This window comes from Podarcis vaucheri, assembly GCF_965113315.1.
Source record: "Podarcis vaucheri genome assembly, chromosome: 12".
Lineage (NCBI taxonomy): Eukaryota > Metazoa > Chordata > Lepidosauria > Squamata > Lacertidae > Podarcis > Podarcis vaucheri.
Window position 1 is genome coordinate 50761219 of NC_138750.1, and position 21066 is coordinate 50782284.

The 21066-nt window shown below is 43.8% G+C and overlaps 2 protein-coding genes and 1 long non-coding RNA gene across 8 annotated transcripts in view; all 3 read left to right on the forward strand.

Annotated features, from left to right (window-relative positions):
• Nucleotides 1-548, forward strand: part of NCAPG2 (non-SMC condensin II complex subunit G2) — a 46224-nt gene extending 45676 nt beyond the window's left edge. For all 6 annotated transcript variants that reach the window (XM_082192190.1, XM_082192195.1, XM_082192191.1 and 3 more), the window contains exon 28: nucleotides 145-548. In XM_082192190.1, the coding sequence (XP_082048316.1) occupies nucleotides 145-196 (52 nt within the window). In that variant the 3' untranslated portion in view covers nucleotides 197-548. The remainder of the gene's footprint in view (nucleotides 1-144) is intronic.
• A 2997-nt stretch (nucleotides 549-3545) lies between these two features.
• LOC309515153 lies at nucleotides 3546-8364 on the forward strand. Its single transcript, XR_014212328.1, has 2 exons — nucleotides 3546-4227; nucleotides 6735-8364. It is a non-coding gene; the product is annotated as an uncharacterized lncRNA (long non-coding RNA).
• Nucleotides 8365-14414: 6050 nt separating this feature from the next.
• The window catches only part of PTPRN2 (protein tyrosine phosphatase receptor type N2), a 628995-nt gene continuing 622343 nt past the window's right edge, over nucleotides 14415-21066 (forward strand). Inside the window, exon 1 of the mRNA XM_082192202.1 lies at nucleotides 14415-14992. Within this exon, the coding sequence (XP_082048328.1) occupies nucleotides 14860-14992 (133 nt within the window). The 5' untranslated portion in view covers nucleotides 14415-14859. The remainder of the gene's footprint in view (nucleotides 14993-21066) is intronic.

Sequence of the window (21066 nt, forward strand, 5' to 3'; positions counted from 1 at the left end):
GCAATTAATTTTAATCTGACATCCATACGTTTGCATAAGAGTATCAGAAATGTCATAGTAAGCAGATGTTTTAGTTAATGGAAAACTCTTCATTTGCCAGTCATTTGTGTAACTTACACAGCTGCTCCCTGCTCTTGTTTTCAGAACCCTCTATGAAACGGCTATGCGTGTTTTGGATGAAATATTAAGTCCTTGACCATGTAACTATTTATATAAACTAAGGAAACAGTGAAGAAGATGAATACACCCCTTCCAGAGAGCCAAATGACATAACTGTGCAGTGTTTTGCCTTGAGTGGGAAAACCACGCCGCTTTGCTTTGTGCTTCCTTGTCATGGGACTGCTTCCATAGGTAATCTTTAAAGACAAAATCAAATTGTACATTCATTTTTGTAAGAATTGTGAAGAAACACTTTTAAATGCTAAAGTATTTTTTGTACATTGCTTTAAATATGGATTAGATCCTTGAGTTATCTTTTGTATATATTTAAAAAAAAGCTCTTTTGAATGGCATCCAGATCTTTACATTAAATCACTATGCAAACATCGGTCGATTCACATGAGGCATGCTTGATCAGCACCAAAATCTTTCACCGAATGTAACTGTTAAGTAAGAAATGTCTTAACTTAATTTTTAATATGGTATTTCACATACCGTTATTGAATACCGAGTAATATTTTCTGAAAGGTAATGCAATCACCAGTATAGATGGTCCTACTGACTTATTCTGATAGCATATTTATGACATTCTGAATCTTTAAAAAGGTTTCTGTAATAGAGTCTCCCCCAGCTACTGCATGCACACAGTCACAGGTTTACATCTTCACATGCCAGTGCAAATATTCCATTTGTCTTAGTTGGCAAATGATGCCTCTTTGTCTACAATAGGAGTGGGGAATTTGTGGCTTTCCAGATGATGTTGAACTATTACTCCCATCTGCCCAAACCAGCATGGCCAGTGGTCAAAAAGTTGTCATCCAACAACATTTGGAGAGCCATAGTTTTCCCATCCCTGGTCTGTGGCCTTGTAGGCAGAAGCAGATGTCAATCTAGCAAAAGGACACCCACAAAGAAACATCTCCCTTGTAGTCATTCTATTTCTGTTTTGCTCCACATTCCAGCAGGCTTCTTATGAGACCAGATCTAGTCTACTGGGAATCAATTTTGTCTGCAATGGAATTAATGTTGCTGTAGTTTTAAGATTGGGGAAAAGCAGAAGTCCCCCCCACACACAAAGCAGGTTGCTTACCTGTAACTGGGGGGCTTCCATTGGCCATCTGGGCCTGTGCAGGGGGTGTGATGTGGAGTGAGTGCCTTCCTCCTTCGGCCTGTGTTTACTGCTGCAAGAAAAGCTTAATTGGGAATCGTCTTTAGGGACTGTCTCCTTAGCAAGTTCTGTCATAATTTCTCATACATTCTGGGAGCTCTTTAAGTTCTAGCAAATACAGCATGCATTTTATTTCTTTGGTTTCCTTTCCATCCCTGCACCTACATCACAGTTGCTGTTTTTCAAAAAGTGCTGTCACCTTTTGAAATTACCTCTCTGTTTTCTGGAGAGAAAGCAGAAAGTTGATTCATGCACTCACTGACAGCCTTAAAAAGAACATGCAAAAAAAAATACCTAACATTAAAAGGTGTTAACAAGTTCCTCCAGCCTTTCCTTAGAACTTTGTTTCTTGCCATTCTCTGAATTCTTTTCTTATCCTGCCGTATCTCATTGATGAAAGGTGCTACCCCAAACGAACTGGATTGTTCCTAATGATATCCCATTGGAATGGTTCTACTTGCTTTTCCAACTCCTCAATGCAACAGTTACTTTAATACAAACCCAAGTTGGGCATTTAGCATCCTGAAGCACATCAATTTGGGACAGACCCTTAATGAACTATTGGCCTAGTCTTCAAATTATAATCATTTTCAGTTTATTCTCTTGAGTCTTGTCAAAGGCTGGGGGACTAAGGGGAGTTTTGGGTACAATTAGTGTTCTGCGTCACTTCCTAATTTCCAAATAGCTTCTATTCCACATTTCCTATATAGAACATATGAACTATTTACATACAAAGCACCCATAGACGTGACTCAAGATCGTTCCTTTATTATACCCGGTATTGTCTGTTTCTTGCATTTCCCCCCGGAAAATTTTTCATTGTTGTCCTATGAGTCTTACTGGGATTTGTCTCCTTCAGCCTTTTGCTGATGCAAACAAAATTTCAGAATTCTGCTACCAACAGAACTGTATCACTAATCTAAAACAAAATAGCTTGAAATTCTTGTCTTGCGTGCAACATGACTCTCCTTCTTGGTTTTGTTCCTTTGAATGACTAATGGAAGCCATTCTGCTTTAAAATGAGTCTATTGTTCATACTGTCAAGAAGGAGCGTTATCTGCAGATTTGTAGGACTAATCACTGTTTCCATGTTCTGAATAGAACACTGGAAAATTTCTCCAGCACTCTTTATTTGAGCTGATGCTAGCAATGATAGGAGGCTTGTTCTAAACATTTGGTTTTTCCGTGGGTTTTTTTTTAAACTACAAATGCAAGTATCCTAAGTGATACAGTACAAATGGAAGGGAAAAAAATGAAACACAACTGAACATACTACAGAACACATTTTACAGCTTATTGGGTGGTGGCTATGGCAGAAAATTGATATTACTTCTCTGCCTCCATTGTGCCCATTCAGTGTGATTCAGTTGAACTACTGTGGCCAATTTGGGATCTTCTCCAAGATCAGTTTACAGGAGACCTTTGTTGTGAAGCATTTTGTTGTGCTACTCTGCCTCGCTGCTGTTTAGAAATATTCCATAGCTAGGTTCTTTGACTCCAGAAATCTCCATACTGCCTGGAAAGCTAATGCTGACGTATGCATGGCAGGAAGATTATGGTTGGTCTTGGCTGCTATATCTGTAAATTAATCCACAAAGAGGTACTCTTCCTAACCATGATTGATAGTATGGGAACTCAGGAATATTCAAATGCCTTTCTCTTCTTGCTTGACCAGTGTTCATTTGCATCTGACCCAAGTTTTCCTCTACTCACGTAAGAGCAATCCCCAGTTTGCTTCCTCACCCTAAGATCTGGCGTATACCAGTGATCCAAGCGGGCTCCACGAAGCAGGAGACGGCGCTCAAGGGTGATTGCATCAACAACCTGAGCCATTTGAATGTTCCAGTTGTTGAGCAGGGCTTTGACAGGCGCGCCAGTCATATCAGACAGAAAACTCCCCAGAGCTGCCTGGAAATCCAGTGGATCCATCAGCCCCTGAAGACGGACCATCCTAATAGGTCTCCTGCCTCTGTAGAGGGGAAAAGGTGCTGAAATGCCTAAAAGCATTACCATCGCTGGCAGGAATACAGTGGTACCTCGGGTTAAGTACTTAATTCGTTCCAGAGGTCCGTTCTTAACCTGAAACTGTTCTTAACCTGAAGACCACTTTAGCTAATGGGGCCTGCTGCTGCTGCTGTGCCACCAGAGCACGATTTCTGTTCTCATTCTGAAGCAAAGTACTATTTCTGGGTTAGCAGAGTCTGAAGCGTATGTAACCTGAAGCGTATGTAATCCGAGGTACCAATGTACTAGCATAACTTAAAAGCCAGGGCCCTCTGCTCACTCTCACTTCTAGTGGTGGGAAATTTAAATCCTAATGGTATAAGTTATACTATAGTCCAGGGCGATACAAATCATTCTCTTATTGATTCAGAGCCACTTCAGCGGAGGCCTAAACAGTACAACATTCACATAAATTTAGTCAACTTCACTGGAATCTGCCTGCCTCTCCCCACAAGTTAAGAGAAGAGAAAGCTTAAGGTAGGCTAAATTAACAGAAGCTTAACACAAACTCTAATTAACTTTCTTCTCCCAGAAAAGAATAAAACCATCTCCTGTATCCTAGCCAGTAATATGGCAATAGCTGGATTTATTTATGTGTGATCTTTATATCAAGGCCCACTAATTTCTACCATGGTTGAAGAAAAGCAGAAGAATGAGGGTGTCCCAAGCTGATTGTCCACTGTTGGCTGTGGTTCTTGTCTCTAGTGTCATGACTGCAGCATTCTGAGGGCCTTAAAAGCCCCATGGCCAGCTTTATTGCCACATTCAAGTTCACTTCTTCATCTAGATCAAGCTGGTCCAAAGCTGAGCCACACTGGCTGTAACAGGAGTGGCAGGGAAGGGAAATTTCTGTACATCAGAATCACGGGTCCTATCCACAAAACATCCTGTCTCTGGTAGGTGGGCATTATAACTTAGAAGGTAGTATCTGGCTTTCTTTTCTTTTTATCGTTTTCGCTGCTTGGTTTTTTTTTATGTTTACCTCTTAGAGATGCTAAGGACAAATCAGTATCTAAATGCCTTAGATCCAATGAGTGATCTGTTTGCTCATCATCTACGGCACATGAGACTGTCAGAATAATCAGAGTTAAGATATAACACATTATTGCAATTTGTGGTTCTAGATGGTCCCTGTTTTGGTGCTAGCTGATTATTGCTTATTGGCAACACCTAAAAACTGCTTAGTGTTGTATTTATCAGTGCTCCTCCCCTTTTCTACTATTGGCAGGTAGGTTGGTACTCTGAAAATATTGCTTTGGGAAATTAATTTTGGCTTTTATATCTTTAATTTCTTCAGAGCTTGCTTTCAGTTCCCTTATCTCATTCAGCAGAGGGTTATACTTTTCCATGAACTTGAGCAGGGAGCCGCTGCAGCAGTTTTTCCCCCTGTCACGACACACATTCTATTTTCCTATTTCTGCTGTGTCTCTATTTCATCACTGACAACCGTGTTTCCTTTTTTCAAACACAATATCAGTTGTCCTTTTATATAAGGCTGTAACATAAGTCAAATATTAACTCTGTAGTCCTTTAAGGATGGAATGGAGCAGAACGTTTTGTCTGGTGGGATCATACATTAGGCTTGAGGTAAACAGGACTTTTTTCCTCGGGTCCAGCTCTCTAATTAAGAAATCTTGGAGACTCTCTTGAGGTTCTTGTACTACTTTTGACAGTTGTTAAGTAGAGCTCAGTTGCATCCTTTTCCTGATGATAGGATCATAAAATGTGTCTTGGTTTTATTACGTTCAAATCCTTTTTTATCTCCAGATAATCCCTCAAGTCGAGTTAAGGATAAATTGCCTAGATTGCAAACTTTATGATGTTTGTCTCACTGTTCTCCTTTTTTTAAACTCATACTGATGAGTCAAGCTTCTGAAACTCAGCCTGTCTAGCTAGTTATCTTAACTTCTCTCCTTTGGATTAATTTCACTCCCATAGTTTTCTGTCCACCATTTTCCTATCTCTTTCATCCTTTCCTCTTTCTTCATATAGCGCTTCTGTGTTGGCTACAGCACTGATGTCTGCAATCTTTTCTTTCACTTGCTGTGTAATGTAGTCAGAACCTCAATCTCTTAACTCTCTTTGGAGTCGCTACCAAAAGGGCCCCATCTCTCATACCCATCAGTCTATTAGATTGCTGCAGGACCGCAAACAGGGGTTCTGAGGCTGACCTTAAGGCCTGCACAGATTCATATGGGTAGAGGTGGTACTTCAAATAGCCAGGTCCCAGAAAGTTTAGAACTTTAAAGGGCATTAACAGCACAAATAGGCAACAAATACAGCTGTTCCAGCAATAATGCTATATGCTCCAACCACTGGACCTCCACCAGTATCTGAATAGCTGCATTTTGTACCAGCTGAAGTTTCCATACTGTCTTTAAAGGCTGCCCTTCATAGAACACATAGCAATAACTTAGTCTGGAAACAACCAGGGCCTGTGTAACTGAGGCACAGACAGCTATATCTCTCTGTAAACCAGAGATGAAGAACGGGGAAGCACTCTAAATGTTGTCTGACTACAGCTCTTATCATCCCTGTCCCTTGACCATGCTGGCTGGGGCTGATGGGAGTACTAAGCCAACAAGTATCTAGAGGGCCACAGGTTCTCCACCCATAAACTTTCTAGATCATAAAGGCAAGTCATGCTAAAACTGATCTCCATGCTTCTGAAGTCTGATTTCTCTAGAGAGGAGGCCATCTAACAAAAGAAATTTCCGTGCATGTTAATTCCTGAAGGCTTTTTGTTAATATTGGCTCATCTCAAAATGTGCTGATGTAAACACTAAACAGATGCTTAGGTCTTCAGTTAACTCTCACTAAGCATTAGCATTTTCACTTAACCACACGCCTTATTTCCAGCTATTCTCCCAGGTAATCGCTAACTGCAGTTCAGTCTGAGACTTAAAATGCAACTCCCTTTCAAAGCTCCTTTCCATACTGCTTTTCTTTGGCAACATGTAAAAGCCATTATCATTTAGCTATGGCCTAGGGGATAAAATAGCACCTCACAAGCTACTCGTCATCACTAAAAATCAATATTGTTTATATCTCACTGAGGCTCAATCTAGAAGAATCTCAATCTCCCATTTTCTCCCCCTTGGTAAACTGCAACTATTTGGCAAAATTACACAGGAATATGCTTGAATGCTTAAGGTGGGGGCGGGTGAGTGGGGGGAATAATAAATTTACCTCTGCTGTGAGTTGAGCAGGATATTAACATCTGCTGGCTTCCTCTCCAAGTATTGTAGAAAATCTTCTGAATCCACTGCTGGTGTTGTGAAAACATTTCTGCAATCTTTTCCTTTCAGGAAGATGAATGCATTCATCTTAATTTGTGGCACCACTTCTAGAGTTAGAGTTAAAATGTATTTTATATTCCTCTGTGTTTCATTATGGTGATAAGTCCCAAGAAGCCCATCCACACTTTGAACTACTGGGCAAGATGCAGAATTTCTAGATAGAGGCCATGGACTGTGTTGGAACAGCAACACAGGTGAGGTGCCTCTACAGAGGCGGAAGATCACCCATTGCAGGAGAGGAACCCTTGGAAGAACATGATGCACAGAAGCAAGGCTATCGGGAGCCTTGCTGTGTCACTGGAGCTGCAAAATGGATCCCAGGCCCTCATCTTGAACACTATTTCTGGGCTAAAGGAGCTAGGACAGCAGTTGTCAACCTCAAGACACACCGAGGTGGCTGTGGAGTGCACAGAATGATTCCTGCCACCCCCCACAGGAGGAAGAGATGGGAGGAGATGGACGAATAGTTTTCCATTCTTGACCTAAGCCCTTCAGATCCAAGGCTACTGGCAGTGGATGAGTATTCTGATAACCTGCTTGCTACCTACCAAGGAAATGATCTCAGAAAAAGGAGAATTGCAGTTTGAAAAAAAGCAATTTGAGATGAAGGAGTAGGAAGTTCTGAAGCCATAAGACTCCTGCTTTTGTAACCTATCTTAATAATATCTTGATAAGTTCATTATGTTGGCCTGAATGCAGGGATTGGAAGAAATATGTTCAGGTTAGAGGTCCCAAACTCCTACCCTGCCAGTGATCTAGTTTCTGATTCTGGACCAGAGGAGCAAGAACAGCAGTTGCAGACCTCAGAACACACTGAGGTGGTTTGTAAGGTATTGTGTACAAAACAATTACTGCCAGAAGGAAGAGACGTCTGGTGGTGGTAGGTGACTCCCTACTGAGGGGGACAGAAGCAGCAGTGGGCAGGGGTAACAGGGGGTCCCAGGAGGTGTGCTGTCTTCCAGGTGCAAAGATTCATGATGTGACAGAGAAGTTGCCGTGTCTTATAAAGCCCACTGACCACAAACCCTTCCTTTTGATTTGTGTGGGTATAAACGATACTGCCAGACACAATCTTTAACATATAGCAAGTGACTCTGGGCAGGATGCTGAAGGGCCTTGGGGCATCATTCCTTCCTGTTGAAGGTTGTGGCCCAGGAAGAGAGAGAAATACTGAAAGTAAACCACTGGGTATCATCAGGAAGTTTTTGGCTTTGAACATGAACTCTGCTTCCTTCAGGAAGGTCTTCTGGCAAGAGATGGGGTCCCTTCCAACTACAATTCTATTATTCTATTCTAAGATTAGGTAAAGGGTAAAGGGACCCCTGACCATTAGGTCCAGTCGCGGACGACTCTGGGGTTGCGGCGCTCATCTCGCTTTACTGGCCGGGGGAGCTGGCATACAGCTTCCAGGACATGTGGTCAGAATGACTAAGCCGCTTCTAGCGAACCAGAGCAGCGCACGGAAACACCATTTACCTTCCCGTTAAGCAGTACCAATTTATCAACTTGCACTTTGACGTGCTTTCGAACTTCTAGGTTGGCAGGAGCTGGGACCGAGCAACGGTTTAACCCACAGCGCCACCCGTGTCCCTAACATATTAGTGCATATCTGTGACTTAGTGAATATTCTTTTCTCTTTTTTTGAGTGGTAGCAATATACCACATTATTCTATTCTATTCTATTCTATTCTATTCTATTAATTACTAATTATGCAAATAAATTTGTAATATACAGTTATTGACTCACACTTGCATGCATGAAAGGGTTAACAAGCTCAGGTTGCCAGTGGGGGTGGAGCTTAGCAGGCTCCCTGTAGCATTTTGTTTCCTTCCTCCCAGTGTCTTCCTCTTCATACTTCCTGGAAGAAGGATCCATGCAGAACTAATTCTACTTTTGTCTCCATCCTCCTCACTGATGTTCTACAAAGGCTGCTGACAGGTGGCCACCACTCCTTGAACTGGTTGTAAATAAGAAGGCAGGCTGATGGGGACAGACTGAGATTTGTGGGGCCGTCCCCCATTTTCCCTAACAGCAGCCTCCACTGCCTAAAGGTGACTGAAAGCATGTCCCATATAGACCTGCCAACCAAAGAACACAGTGGTCTTGCCAGGTGAAATTGGTGCAAAGTGTTCCTGAGGTCACATGTGTAGCAATTAATCCTGGATCATCCTGAGGCCATTAGCCTGAATTATGAGGGAAGACTAAATCAGCAAAGGTGGATATGAATTCCACTCACAATAGTTATCTTCATGCTGGCAAGCACATCTGCATTAGCAAGCAAGACGGATGGAAAACAATCCCAAATAAGAGTTCAGTCAGCCCCGTACACTTTGACTCCATTCTTAAAGATGGTTATCATCAGTGCTGTTCCAAAATCTGTCATCCAGTTTGTCCAATTTTCTGTCTTTCTTAGGGCACTTGGGGATTATTATTGTTGCTGTTGTCAATATGGGGTTTTGATCTTACCACTGTGAGGAGGCCAAGGGCGGTCTGTGTGTGCCCCCCCCGGTAGATATTTCTCCAGCACCCTGCAGCCTCCCTGGGTGCCTGCACCTAATGGGAGAAGTGACCCCATGATATCTTCCCCAAGGCTTCAATTGATATTTTGGCACTCGGGAAGTTCCAAAGCCTAATTAGAGGGCAATGTCATGTTACACATAACTGCAACTGCAAGATGAGAAGTAATGAAAAAATATACAAATGAAAAAAATCAGCTCTGGTGTTCAGGTCCTGCTTGCAGTTGGCCACTGTGGGAACAGAACACTGGATTATGTTCAGATCATAACAAGAAGCTGACCAGATAAAAGTATTGCAAAATAAAGGGATGTATATTGCTCATCTTCCCCCATCCCACAAATTAGCCAAAGTTAGCACATGAGCATAGTTGGTGGGTGAAACAAGTACTGTTGCTTTCTGCAAGAGATCAGCTGGGTTTACTTTGCCAACAAGTATACTGTGAAATCTGTGGTCAAATAGCCCCACCCAGGTTCTATATAGACATTCTAATATCTTTGTATACATACCCTGTGAACTCTGGATCTTCTCTACACCCTGTAAACATACAAATGCAAATTAAGGAGTGGTGCTTCCTTTTAGAAGGAAGGAAATTGAAGCAGAACATAAGTGTACCAATGTGATCTTACTAGGAGTTTCTACTAGAAAACAGACACCTGCTCCATCTATTGTTATATTAATAAATTTGTATACTACCCTTCATCTGTAGACTTCAGGGCGGCTCACAATCTAAAAATACAAGACAAAGAAACATAATAAAAGCAAGAACAAAAACCAATACCGCCTCCAGCCCAGTGGCATAGCGTGGGTTGTCAGCACCCGGGGCAAGGCAAGTAATTTGCGCCCCCTAACCCGTGGATTTGCGCCCCCTAACCCGTGGATTTGCCCTAACCCCAGATGTTGCGCCCGGTGCGGCCGGCCCCCCCTGCACCCCCCACGCTACGCCACTGCTCCAGCCCCTCCCCCAACACATTTAAAAGGGCATTGGATGTCAAGCAGCCAAAGGCCTGATTAAAAAGGAACACTTTCACACAGCGCCTTAAAGGTGTATAATGAAGGTGGCATCTGAACCTCCCTGGGGAAGGCATTCCACAAATGGGGAGCTATTGCAGAAAGGGCTCATTCTTGTGTTGCCATCCTCTGGACCTCTTGAAGAGGTACACAGAGAAGGGCCTCAGATGATAATCTTGGGGTCCCCGTAGGTTCATATGAAGAGAGGAAGTTCTTGAGGTATTGCGATCTTGAGCCATTTAAGGCTTTGTAGGTCAAAACCAGCACTTTGAATTGGGCCTGGAAATGAATTGGCAGCCAGTGCAAGCAATGCATACGTAAACATAATAAAGGTATCTATTTTAAGGTTTCTGTAGCTGTTGTTTTTGCCATAGTTCTGTTACAATCTCTTGCTATTCAATAACACTTTGATTTACTGCTATGATTCCCTCCCACCACCACCTTTGAATGAACTATATATCTGTGTGGTTTCTTTTGTTTTGCATTGCCTCTCTTTAAATAAAAATCCTTCCACATTCTCTAATTGATTGTATTCAGCGCATAAGTGGTCCAAACCAATGCCAATATTGATTTTAGTCTCTTTTTTGCTGTCAGTTGCAGAAAAAACAACAATGACTGCTCAGTGGTAAGCTTTGATATCAAAGTTTTGTTCATCTATTCTAGTAGTTCACACTCCATTAAAAAATACTTGTAAATCATAACTGACACATGTAAGCTTTAATTTTCTCCCCATGGTAGAAGCTTTTTGAAGCAGATGCAGAAGATTTCCTGTTGTTCTAAATGTATTCCTTTACTAACCTCGTCTTTAAATAGCTTGCATAAACCAAGGCTGCCATCAGGCAGTAGAAAACCCTATGCTACATGTGTGTTGACTCATTTGCATTCTTGGTACAGGCATGGAGACAGTGCACATGACCGAATATATATGATGTATATGCTAACACGTAAACACAAAAAGAGCCCTGCTACTAGGTAAGACCAAAGGCCTTTCTGGTCCAACATTCTGTTCCCACACTGGCCAACCAAATGCCTACGGAGAGCCCTGATAGGATATGAGTGCAATAGCCACTTTCCTCTGGTGTTGCCCCGAAGTTGGTACTCAGAGCCATGCCATCTCTGATCCTGAAAGCAGAATGTAGCCATCATCACTAGTAGCCATTAATAGTCACTTCCCTCCACATCTTGTTGCAGCAAATTCCATTGTTTAGCCATGTGTCTGAAGTGGTACTTTTGAATCCCCCACGCTTTAGCTTCATTTGAAACGGAGAAAAAAAGCCTCTACCCACTTTCTCCTAAAGTAAACGGGTTCCATGGCACCTGTCATGTGGAGAACTCACTTGGATAGGCTTTATAAATACATGTTGCTCCCCTATGCTAGAGTCATTGAACTACTTTCAATACTGACTCTTTGAATAGCAGCAGCTCTCGCTAAGGTATCAGATGATATTTTTCAGCTCTAGGGATTGTGCTAAGGTTCAAACCTGGAGCCTTCAGAATGGGCCCATCTGTAACACTATGATGGGTGCGTTGTTTTCAAAAACAAAAAAAAAGGTGAGTGGGTAGTTTGGGGATTGTGACACCTTCCTCTTGCTAAGTTTCCCATTGTTAGAGTGAAAATGGGAGTTTGGGGTACCAGCTGACTATATAAAAGATTCCCCATCTTTGAGGGGATAGGATAGAAGATTTAAAATTGTTCCTAATGTGTTTTGTATCATCAGTGTTGATAAAAATGTTGCATTTTTATTTACATTGCCTTAACAGTGTAGTTTGGTAACTTGCAAACAACAGAAACTACATTTAATTTCTAATATATTTTGATAAATGGTAACTAATGATAATGATAAATACCTTGTCTTGTCACTTTCTGCCATATGTTATTGTCTTAGTCAGAGTTATGTTTTTCATTCCATGTAAATTCAATACGGTCATTTTTCCAGGGTTTCTTTTTTTAAAAACTACATACTTTCTTTCCAGCCATATGGCTTGCACAGCCCATGAGAATTCAACAATTTAACTTTCAGCAGCTCCATTTTTCATCGTGTCCTTTCCGTATTGCCTATCTTTGCATTTTTGTTTGTTTCTACTTCAGTTTAGCCATCTGAAGTTACATATCTTGCAGTAGCGAACTTTCTTCAAACCATAATTCTTTTAAAGCAAACTCATAGCTTAGAATAAGTGCTTTACATAAACCTTACCATGTTTTGCAATAAAAATATTCAAAACTGGTGGTGTCCACTACAGGCTGCTTAAACAGTGAATGGACTTTTGTTTACTGATCTTCTGTGTTGTCCTGCTCCAACCAAGTTCTACTCAGAGTAGGGCCATCAAAACGAATGGACCTTAGTGACCTCCAATTCCAATAGGTTTACTCTGAGTGTGACTAATGTTCACTACAATCTTACAGTCAGGCATTTTATGCATGGCTAAAACCAAAAAGTGGGGAGTAGCCTCACTCCTTGCTGGCCATGTACACAGTGTGCATGTGCAAGGAAGGAGTGTTCACACATACATCAGTATATGTGAAGGCTCCCTCCCTGCAGACATCCATACTATATACATGGGATGCTATGGGGCAGGACTAGTCGACATATGAGTGCACTCCACCCCTGCCCTAATCTTACCCCTGCAGCTAATGCTGGAATAGGACTTTGTGTTAAAGAATTAAAGAGCAAGTACTCTAAACCAGAAAGGGATGAGCCAATATTGAATACTGGGGAGAATGGACCCCCCAACAACAAGACACTACCACAAATTCAAAGATAAGGATTGATCCTGGGAATGCAGGTTGGCCATAAATGGACTGGTTAGGTCAAAATCAACAATGTTGTGTGGTTTTCACTGCAATAATGTGGAGTTAACATAGGCAATCCAGAGGGCAAAGTGCAAATATTTTCTTTTAATAAGTCCAGGCAAAATGAGAACTATAGATGAATAACCACCCAGTGCTTAATCAGAGGGAACAGTCACACTTTAATATTTTGATGTTATCAACAGGAGCGACATTACCTGTGGCTCTCCAGTTTTTCAGACAGGGTAATTAACTCGAGATGCTAATTGGAGACTGAGCCTAAGATCTATGGCATGCAACCTCTGCATGCACCGCAGATGTTCTATCACTAAGTTATGGCCATCAAACGCATTTCACTGTGTTACATAATAAGTAACCACAACAGATCCTCCCTCTACCTTAGCTGCAGGAGAAGGTCTTCCAAGTCAGCAGAGCTGACCCTACTCAACAGAGCAGCCGGAGGCAGCAAATGCTGTGTGTGCAATGCACTCTATCCCCGTCCCCTATACCCTCAGGTGCTGTTGGTGAAGTTGCATCCAGTTCTGCGCATGGAAGCCGCGCGTGCCTGTGGAGATGCCATCTGACCCTTTGCCTCGGGCACCAAAATGCCTTGGGCCAGCCCTGCAAGCCAAAAAGGTGTGCGGGTTTCAAGAGCAGAAGAAACGCCTTTCTGCAAGAGAGCACAGCTTCATGAGGGGATGCCCAGCTGCACAGGCAGGCAGCCCTCCTCAGAGATGCATTTGGGCAGGTGCAACTTGTCATGCTCCACTTCCTGCTTGCATCCTCCTCTCCCACACAAAGCTATTATTAAAGGCACACGAGCCCTCTCCTCCTGGGCAGCGAGGCCGACCCCCGTCCAGTGAGCCAGCCTGCCACTGAGAAAACGCCCCCCAGGCGAACTACTGTTCAAATATATAAAAGGATGTCACATAGAGGAGGGAGAAAGGTTGTTTTCTGCTGCTCCGGAGAAGCGGACACGGAGCAATGGATCCAAACTACAAGAAAGAAGATTCCACCTAAACATTAGGAAGAACTTCCTGACAGTAAGAGCTGTTCGACAGTGGGATTTGCTGCCAAGGAGTGTGGTGGAGTCTCCTACTTTGGAGGTCTTTAAGCAGAGGCTTGACAACCATATGTCAGGAGTGCTCTGATGGTGTTTCCTGCTTGGCAGGGGGTTGGACTCGATGGCCCTTGTGGTCTCTTCCAACTCTAGGATTCTATGATTCTACTACTAGCCTCCTGGGCCCTGCCTGCCAATCTCACCCCAAGCATTTAAAAAAGGAGGAGAGCTCTCCTTTGCAAGCACCCACCCCCACCCCAACACCAGGTGTCCAGAGAGCACCTTTGGAGCAGGAAACAGCTGGGCTTCCATTTTGGACCCTGCCCTCTCCTCCTTAGCCGGATTTGGTCGGCCAGTCCCTCTACCTGTAGGGAAGTTAAGCCTTGGACTTGGAGAGTGGGAGGGAGGAAAGAGATGGAAGGGGTGTTGAGGAGGAAGAGGAAGAAGAAGGGCCAGCGGGCGCGCTTGGCCCGCCTCAGCTGAGGGAAGGCTGTGGAGCTTACAGCGCGAGCCAGTCCTGCGCGAGCAGCAGCAGCAGCGCGTCGAAAGAGCTGCGCGAAGAGAGCAGCAGCAGCAGCAGGCAGTTCATTGCGAGGAGGAGGAGGAGGAGGCGCCTGGCGCTGCCGGGCGAGGAGGAAGCGAGGCAGGGAGGGGCCGCCTGGCTGGCTGAGGCGGGCGAGCCGAGGGGACGGCGCTGGTCGCTGTCCTGGGTGTTGAAGGGAGCCCGCCGGGGAGCGCCTGCAGCCTGGCCCCGGAGCCGAGGTGGCATGGACTGAGCCGCTGCGAGGGGACAGGAGGACGAGGCGGGCCGGGCAAGCAGGCAGGCAGCAGGCAGGCGCTTGCCATGGGCCACGCATGATGATGGGGTCGCCCGGCACCTCCAGCCTCGCCTTCCGCCTGCTGCAGCAGCTGCTCCTGGTCCTCGTCGTCGCCCGGCACCGAGGCGGAGCCGCCGCCGCCAGCGCCGCTGGAGCAGAGGCCAAATTCGGTGAGTGGAGAGCTGGGCTGCAAGGGAAGGAGAGGCGCGCGGCGGAGGACGCGCAGGGCAGGAGGCGCCGCCGCCGCAGGAGGGAGGAGAGGGCGGGGAAGGGGAGAGGCTGCCCGCCGGGCCAGGGCAGGTGAGCCAGGGCCGCCCGCGGGCGGGCGGGAAAAGTGGCGACGCCGACGCCACCCCTCGAGGAGCCTCTGAGGCGCAACTTGTGAGGAGGGCGAAAGGGCGCGGGGATCCTTCCCTGGCTAGCGCAGGAAACCCTGCCCTCCAGGGGCCTGCCTCTGTCCCCGCGGCCGAAATCCTTCTCCTGAGGAGACCTTCTGTTTCCCTCCACACACCCCTCAGTCGACACGTATTAATTCCTCCCCTCACATATTCTTACTGAGGTGCGCAACACCTGCTATCCGCGCGTGCGTGTGTATCCAATTAATTTAATTTCACAGCTTTTGTATACCGCTTGGTCAGTGACAGAAACCCTCAAAAGCGGTTTCTACGCATGTGTGTAGATACACCCACACTTACATGCGTGTATTTCAAGTCCCCTGTTAGCAGAGGTTTGGGTCAGCCCTTGCGCACCTGTGTGTTTTTACCTGCCCCCCTCCTCCCTCAGGTGTTCCCATTGCCACCCAGTTGAGCCTCACTGACTCACCCCTTGCAGGGCTTGAGGGGAAGCCGCTAATACTTTGCAGACCCCCATTCCTCCATGTTACCCCACCCCCAATATACTGTCCCCATGGACAGCTGCTGCTCTGCTCAGAACCAAGAGATCTCTTTCACAAATCATCCTCTTACAAGTTATACTTTGTGAAGTCTATGGCACTAGCAAAGCAACTGCATTTCCACTTGTGGCCTCCACACACTCCATATGCACCTTATTACGGGGCCATCTCCAAGGGCTGCCCCAGTTACTTCAAGAATGTTCATTTCTTCATACCCACAGGCTGCTGCGAACATCCTACAACCCACCCTGCTCTCTTATTGTTCCTTGCTAGGCCCATCCAAAGTTAGATAACCAACTCATTGGCCTCCTCAGTGCACACCACTGATATTTCCCCCATTTGAAACATCTCACCTACTTCCCAGTGAAGCCTGGTGGTGGTGTTTTCCCAAAATTCTACATTGTTGTGAAGTGCCCTGGGATCTCTGGGTGAAAGGCAGTATACAAATTTAAGAAACAGCAGCAGCAATAATAATAATGCTAAATTCAACTCACTGAATCAAGAAGTTCCATTAGTCACATGTACTAGAGTTGATCACCCAACTGTTGTTGATCATTTCATAAACCTTCATAGACAATTTCTTACTGGAGAGTCACACATTCCCTTGGCCTTCAACTTTTGCTCTTGCCCTTCAACTTTCTTACCCACCTAGCTTATTTCTCTTCTTCAATTCCACCCGCCCCCCAGCAATATTCAGATGGACCATTTCCCTTTCTCACCTAATTAATTCAGGTAAAGTCATTTATAGGTCAGACTCCCTAGGCAAATTGATCCTCACTATATACCTATCAAACTATCATCTCGTTGAACATGCTGGCCAAAGATGGAGTTCTTTTTATTGATATTACCTTTTTGTAGTTGTAAGCAATCCTTCTATATCAGATACACTGAATATATATTCCTTACCAATAAACACTCCAAATGAAGGAAATTTTCAATATAATTTTGTAGTCATTCTTCAAAACCTTTCCCCCTTTTAAGAGATATCCTCCCAACTTAACTAATGTTACTGTTAATCCTCTAAAACTTGCACCATATCACTCTTTACCTGTTTAATGCTTCCTGATATCTGAGCTCCACATATTAAAAGTATTCCCGTTATAATTGTAGTGTACAGTGGTATTCTGAAACTAAAGTGAATTCTAACTCTATAAGCCCATTTATTTTGCCAATAACAATATAGTGCAGATTTCAGTTGCAAACTCTCCCAAACAATGACATGCTGACAGGATTATTGTTACAAACTTCCTGTGATGAAAACAAAAACTTGTCTTTTGGCACCTTAAAGTCCTACAGATTTATAAGCTTTCAATCTTCATCACAATCCGTCTTGTAGCCTTTAAGGTACCATAATAATAGCTTTTGCCATAAAAGCTAGCTTTTCTATCCCTCTAGAATTTTTTCCCTTATTAGCTGATTCCCTATGAACACATTTTATCATTGAAATTCCATATTCTCACTGGAGTCACACAGATACCTAGAGATACATTAAAGAAAGCTAGACTTTGAAAATGACATATTAAGTCACATACTGAGAATCTGACTCAGTGCCATTAATCTGTTCACCCCAAGCTTACTTTATATTGGGGGGGAAAATCATTTTTACTGAGAAGCCACCTGAGACCATGCAGTGTTACAATGACCTATATAGGCCATTCCAGCCTCATCTTTGCTATTATTTTTGTGAGAGAACAGGTTGCCTCAGCTTGTGTCCTTGTAGAGCTTGGCACTTACTGACTGACTAGAGCAGGTAAAAGAAGAATCAGCCTTACATTAGTCTCTGTTAGAAGCTCTCTGTTAGTAAGAGCAAATTAATAGAACCTATGTTTCCATGCTTGCTTCCCAGCTGAAAGGGTCATGGGATTAAGCTGATAATATTTGCAGGAGTCTGCACACTGAGATTAAAATAATAATGTGTTCCATATGTTAAAAGATGTGGACAGGTGTTTAAAGGAAACTGGCTTGGAGGTAGCAGTACTAACAATTATAGATGGGACAGAAAAACCATTCCCATATCTTGTTAAGGGATGCACTTGTCCAGAGTAAACGCTACCTGTTATTTATAAACCGAAATCCACCCTTTCACTGCTCCTTAACACATTTATGCATTTGCCTCATAATGGTTCTAAGCATGCATTGCAAATAATTTGGGAAGCACAGGAAGGATAACACAAAATCAGTACGTGATTTTCCCCAGATGGTTTTCAAAAGGTCAGCCTGCGCACTCTAGATTGATTTGTGCAAGCACTAAAGTCAATTTAAAGAACAAACCTGCCCTTGAATTAAAAAGCAAACTCAGAACTAGTTAGGCAACCTTGGGGGCAATCATAAATGGAGCCCACTCCTTTTTAAAACAGGGAGGTAATTTGAAATCCCAGCAGTGTGTTTGAGAAGGAGAAAGAACCAGGAAAACAAGCACTTTGCTGTGATTTAAAAGTATTTCACTATTTTAAAAAGGAGTGGGCTCCATTTATGATTGTGCCTAAGCTTGCTTAACTAATTCTGAGTTTGTCATGCTGTGGTGGAAATAGTTTTAAAATATTATTTTAAGAGATTATAGAACATTTTAACACTAGGACATGGACAAAATCGGCACCAGGGTCTTTTTTTCTGTTAATAAAGTGCTGAAAATGAGAGAAATGTAGTGGTGCCAAGAAGTGCTTCTACCTTGAACATAAATATCTTTCTGAAACATCTGACTGAATATAACCAAAGTAAATGCCACCACATTTGAAGAGCAGAAAACAGATGCAAGGCACTGATGCCTCGCCTTCAAACTATCAAGTTTATGTTGTTGCTTTTCCATTTTCTTGTTTCAAAATACCTCTTGGAACTGAATGTTGAATTTTTAATGCGTTCAGACATGCATAAGTAACTACTTATTATACCAGCAAACATATTATTTGTTTTTATAGTGCCGTTGGTGCATACAATTCTTTATACAGCAACATTTTGTTCATTTGGAATATTTAGGACCTGCGTTTTCCATCTGAAAAATGTTCCCAGAGTGACTAAGAATTATTATTTTTTTTAAAAAAAGCAACATCAAACAGATTTTAAAAAGCAAAATAAATCCTTAAAGCTAAAAGCTGGAATAAATCCAAAATGGAATGAAAATAACAAGACAGACTACCTAAAAGGCCTGGGTAAGTAAAGTCCTTACTTCAGGTTGATGCCAGGCAAGGTTTTCCTAGGGAGAGTATTCAAAAGATGGGGTGCCACAACTGAAAAGACCCTAAATGTGGGTTACTATCTTAATATTTGGGTATGCTTTATCTTAAGTATAAAAAAGTGTCACTGGCTCAAAGAACATGCAATCTACAATTTATTATTGGAAGAAGAAAGCAACAGAGAAAAGTATGGAGGATAGGGGGAGTCAGGTGGGATGAACAGGTACTAATGTAGTGACATGTGTTTTCAGTTGGGGGTGATGACTAAAGGATAATGATGAAAGGAGGGCTTGAAGGGAGAAAGAGAGAAAAATGATGCTATCAAGAAGTTCTGGGAGACAGTTCTCTAGGTATGAGGAAAGAAAGTGAGAAAGGGTGGAACTTCCAGGAACCAAAAGTATTTGGTACCGCTGAAGATGGTAGAAGCAAGGACCACCGTGATGGATTTTGCTGTCCACTTAGATGGCTTTAAAATAGGATGATACAAATTCATGGAGGATTGGACTATCAGTGGTTGATGGTTATCATGGTAATACCATTTCCACTGCCACAGGTGATATGCCTCTGAACCACCAGTAACAGGGGGAACACAAATGAGAGAAGGCTATTGTGCTCATTTCCTGTTTGAGGCATTTCCGTAGGTATCTGTGAGAGCAAAATGCTGGTTCTACATGGTGCCCTCTTCAAAGGCTGGGAAGGTTCTCTGAAGGTACGCCTCTAGGGAGCTTCCCTGAGCACAGCCTTCTCCATAGGAATGATATCTTTCACCAAAGACTGAAGAGCTGCCCTGGACAGGAGTGCTAACTTGGCCCCGCAACCGTGGGTGCCTGGGGACATGGGTGCCATGCAGTGTGCATGGCCCTGGCACCGAAATTTTGTGGGTGCCTGGACCCCTTCATAGGATTTGGGACCTATGGCCCTGGACATGTCTCATTTAAACCTCATTCCCCATTATATAATCGATTCGCAGTTCTATCACATTGAAAGGATAGGGAATAAGGATTCAGCCTGTGCTGGAGGGTGTGTGTATGTGTTACACTCCCCCTGGTTCGCTCCTTGGGTGTACTCCTGGATTAAACCCTGAGTCTAGATGCTTAGGTTTTGGCAAGGAATGTGTTTGCACATTGAAAACTAGTGTGCCAGCCACACCTGTTCCTGGAGTTGTCTAATCTGGTCACAGCGATACATGGCAAGAGGAAATAGAAGTTGTAGCTTGCATGAACTGATCTATCCTAATCATGTCATGGCCCAAGGCCAAATCCTACAGACAAGGAGGCAAGACTGGACTTAAGATAGCTTCAAGTAAGCAACTTGTTCCAACAGAGTATGGCAGCAAACAGAACTTCCTGAAGCTCCTGCTCTCAGACTCTCTCAGCCTGTGCCCCCCTTATGACTAACTATAGAGTCTTAACGGGCCAACTCTCTGGCCTAAGATGGCCACCCCTCCTCAATTCCCTACTGGACTGGTGAGGTCCTAAGGAAAGGTTTTGGCTCCTGATAGGGAGGTTTGCCTGTGAGGATTCAGGCTCTGGTGAGCTTCTTCTGGAGACTATGTTCCTCAGCCTCGATTGTTTCCTGATCTTCAGCAGCAGGCTTGGGCCCTGTGTTGCCTAAACTGCAAAATCTGCTGCTTCTGGCTCTGGCTGCTGCTGGACTCTTGAGTCATGACACCTTGACTGTACCAGCTTGGAGCAACAAAAAAAGCAGGAAATCTGCCCCTCCCTGCCCCAGTTCCATCCTGGCCAGTATAAGGTGGCAAGGATTTGGATGCAAGTGTCATCCTGTGGCTCCCAGTTGGGTTTTAGGATTGCTTGGCCTGACTACAATCCTATCTCCCCTTAGGTAGCAGCTATGTCCCATTGATCTCAGTGGGACGTGCTTTTGAGTAAACATGTGTAGCTGTGTTATGCAAGTCCATAGTTCCACAATGGCTTGTTAAAGAACACAGTCTCTTCATTCCGCTACTGAACAAATTAGCATTGGTGGTATGTATTAGCTACTAGTTGGCATGACTGAATTGAGCAGAGCCAAGTTACAGTGATCTGGTTCATGTGTTGTCCTGGTAAGCCATGCAGGAGTGCATGAAAGTGTGGCCTCCTGGAGAGAAGTTTGCAGCCCCTTTGCTGCCCCTTAGCCCTTTTACTCCTGTGCGCGCTGAGCTAAGCCAAGGTTTGGCTTGGTG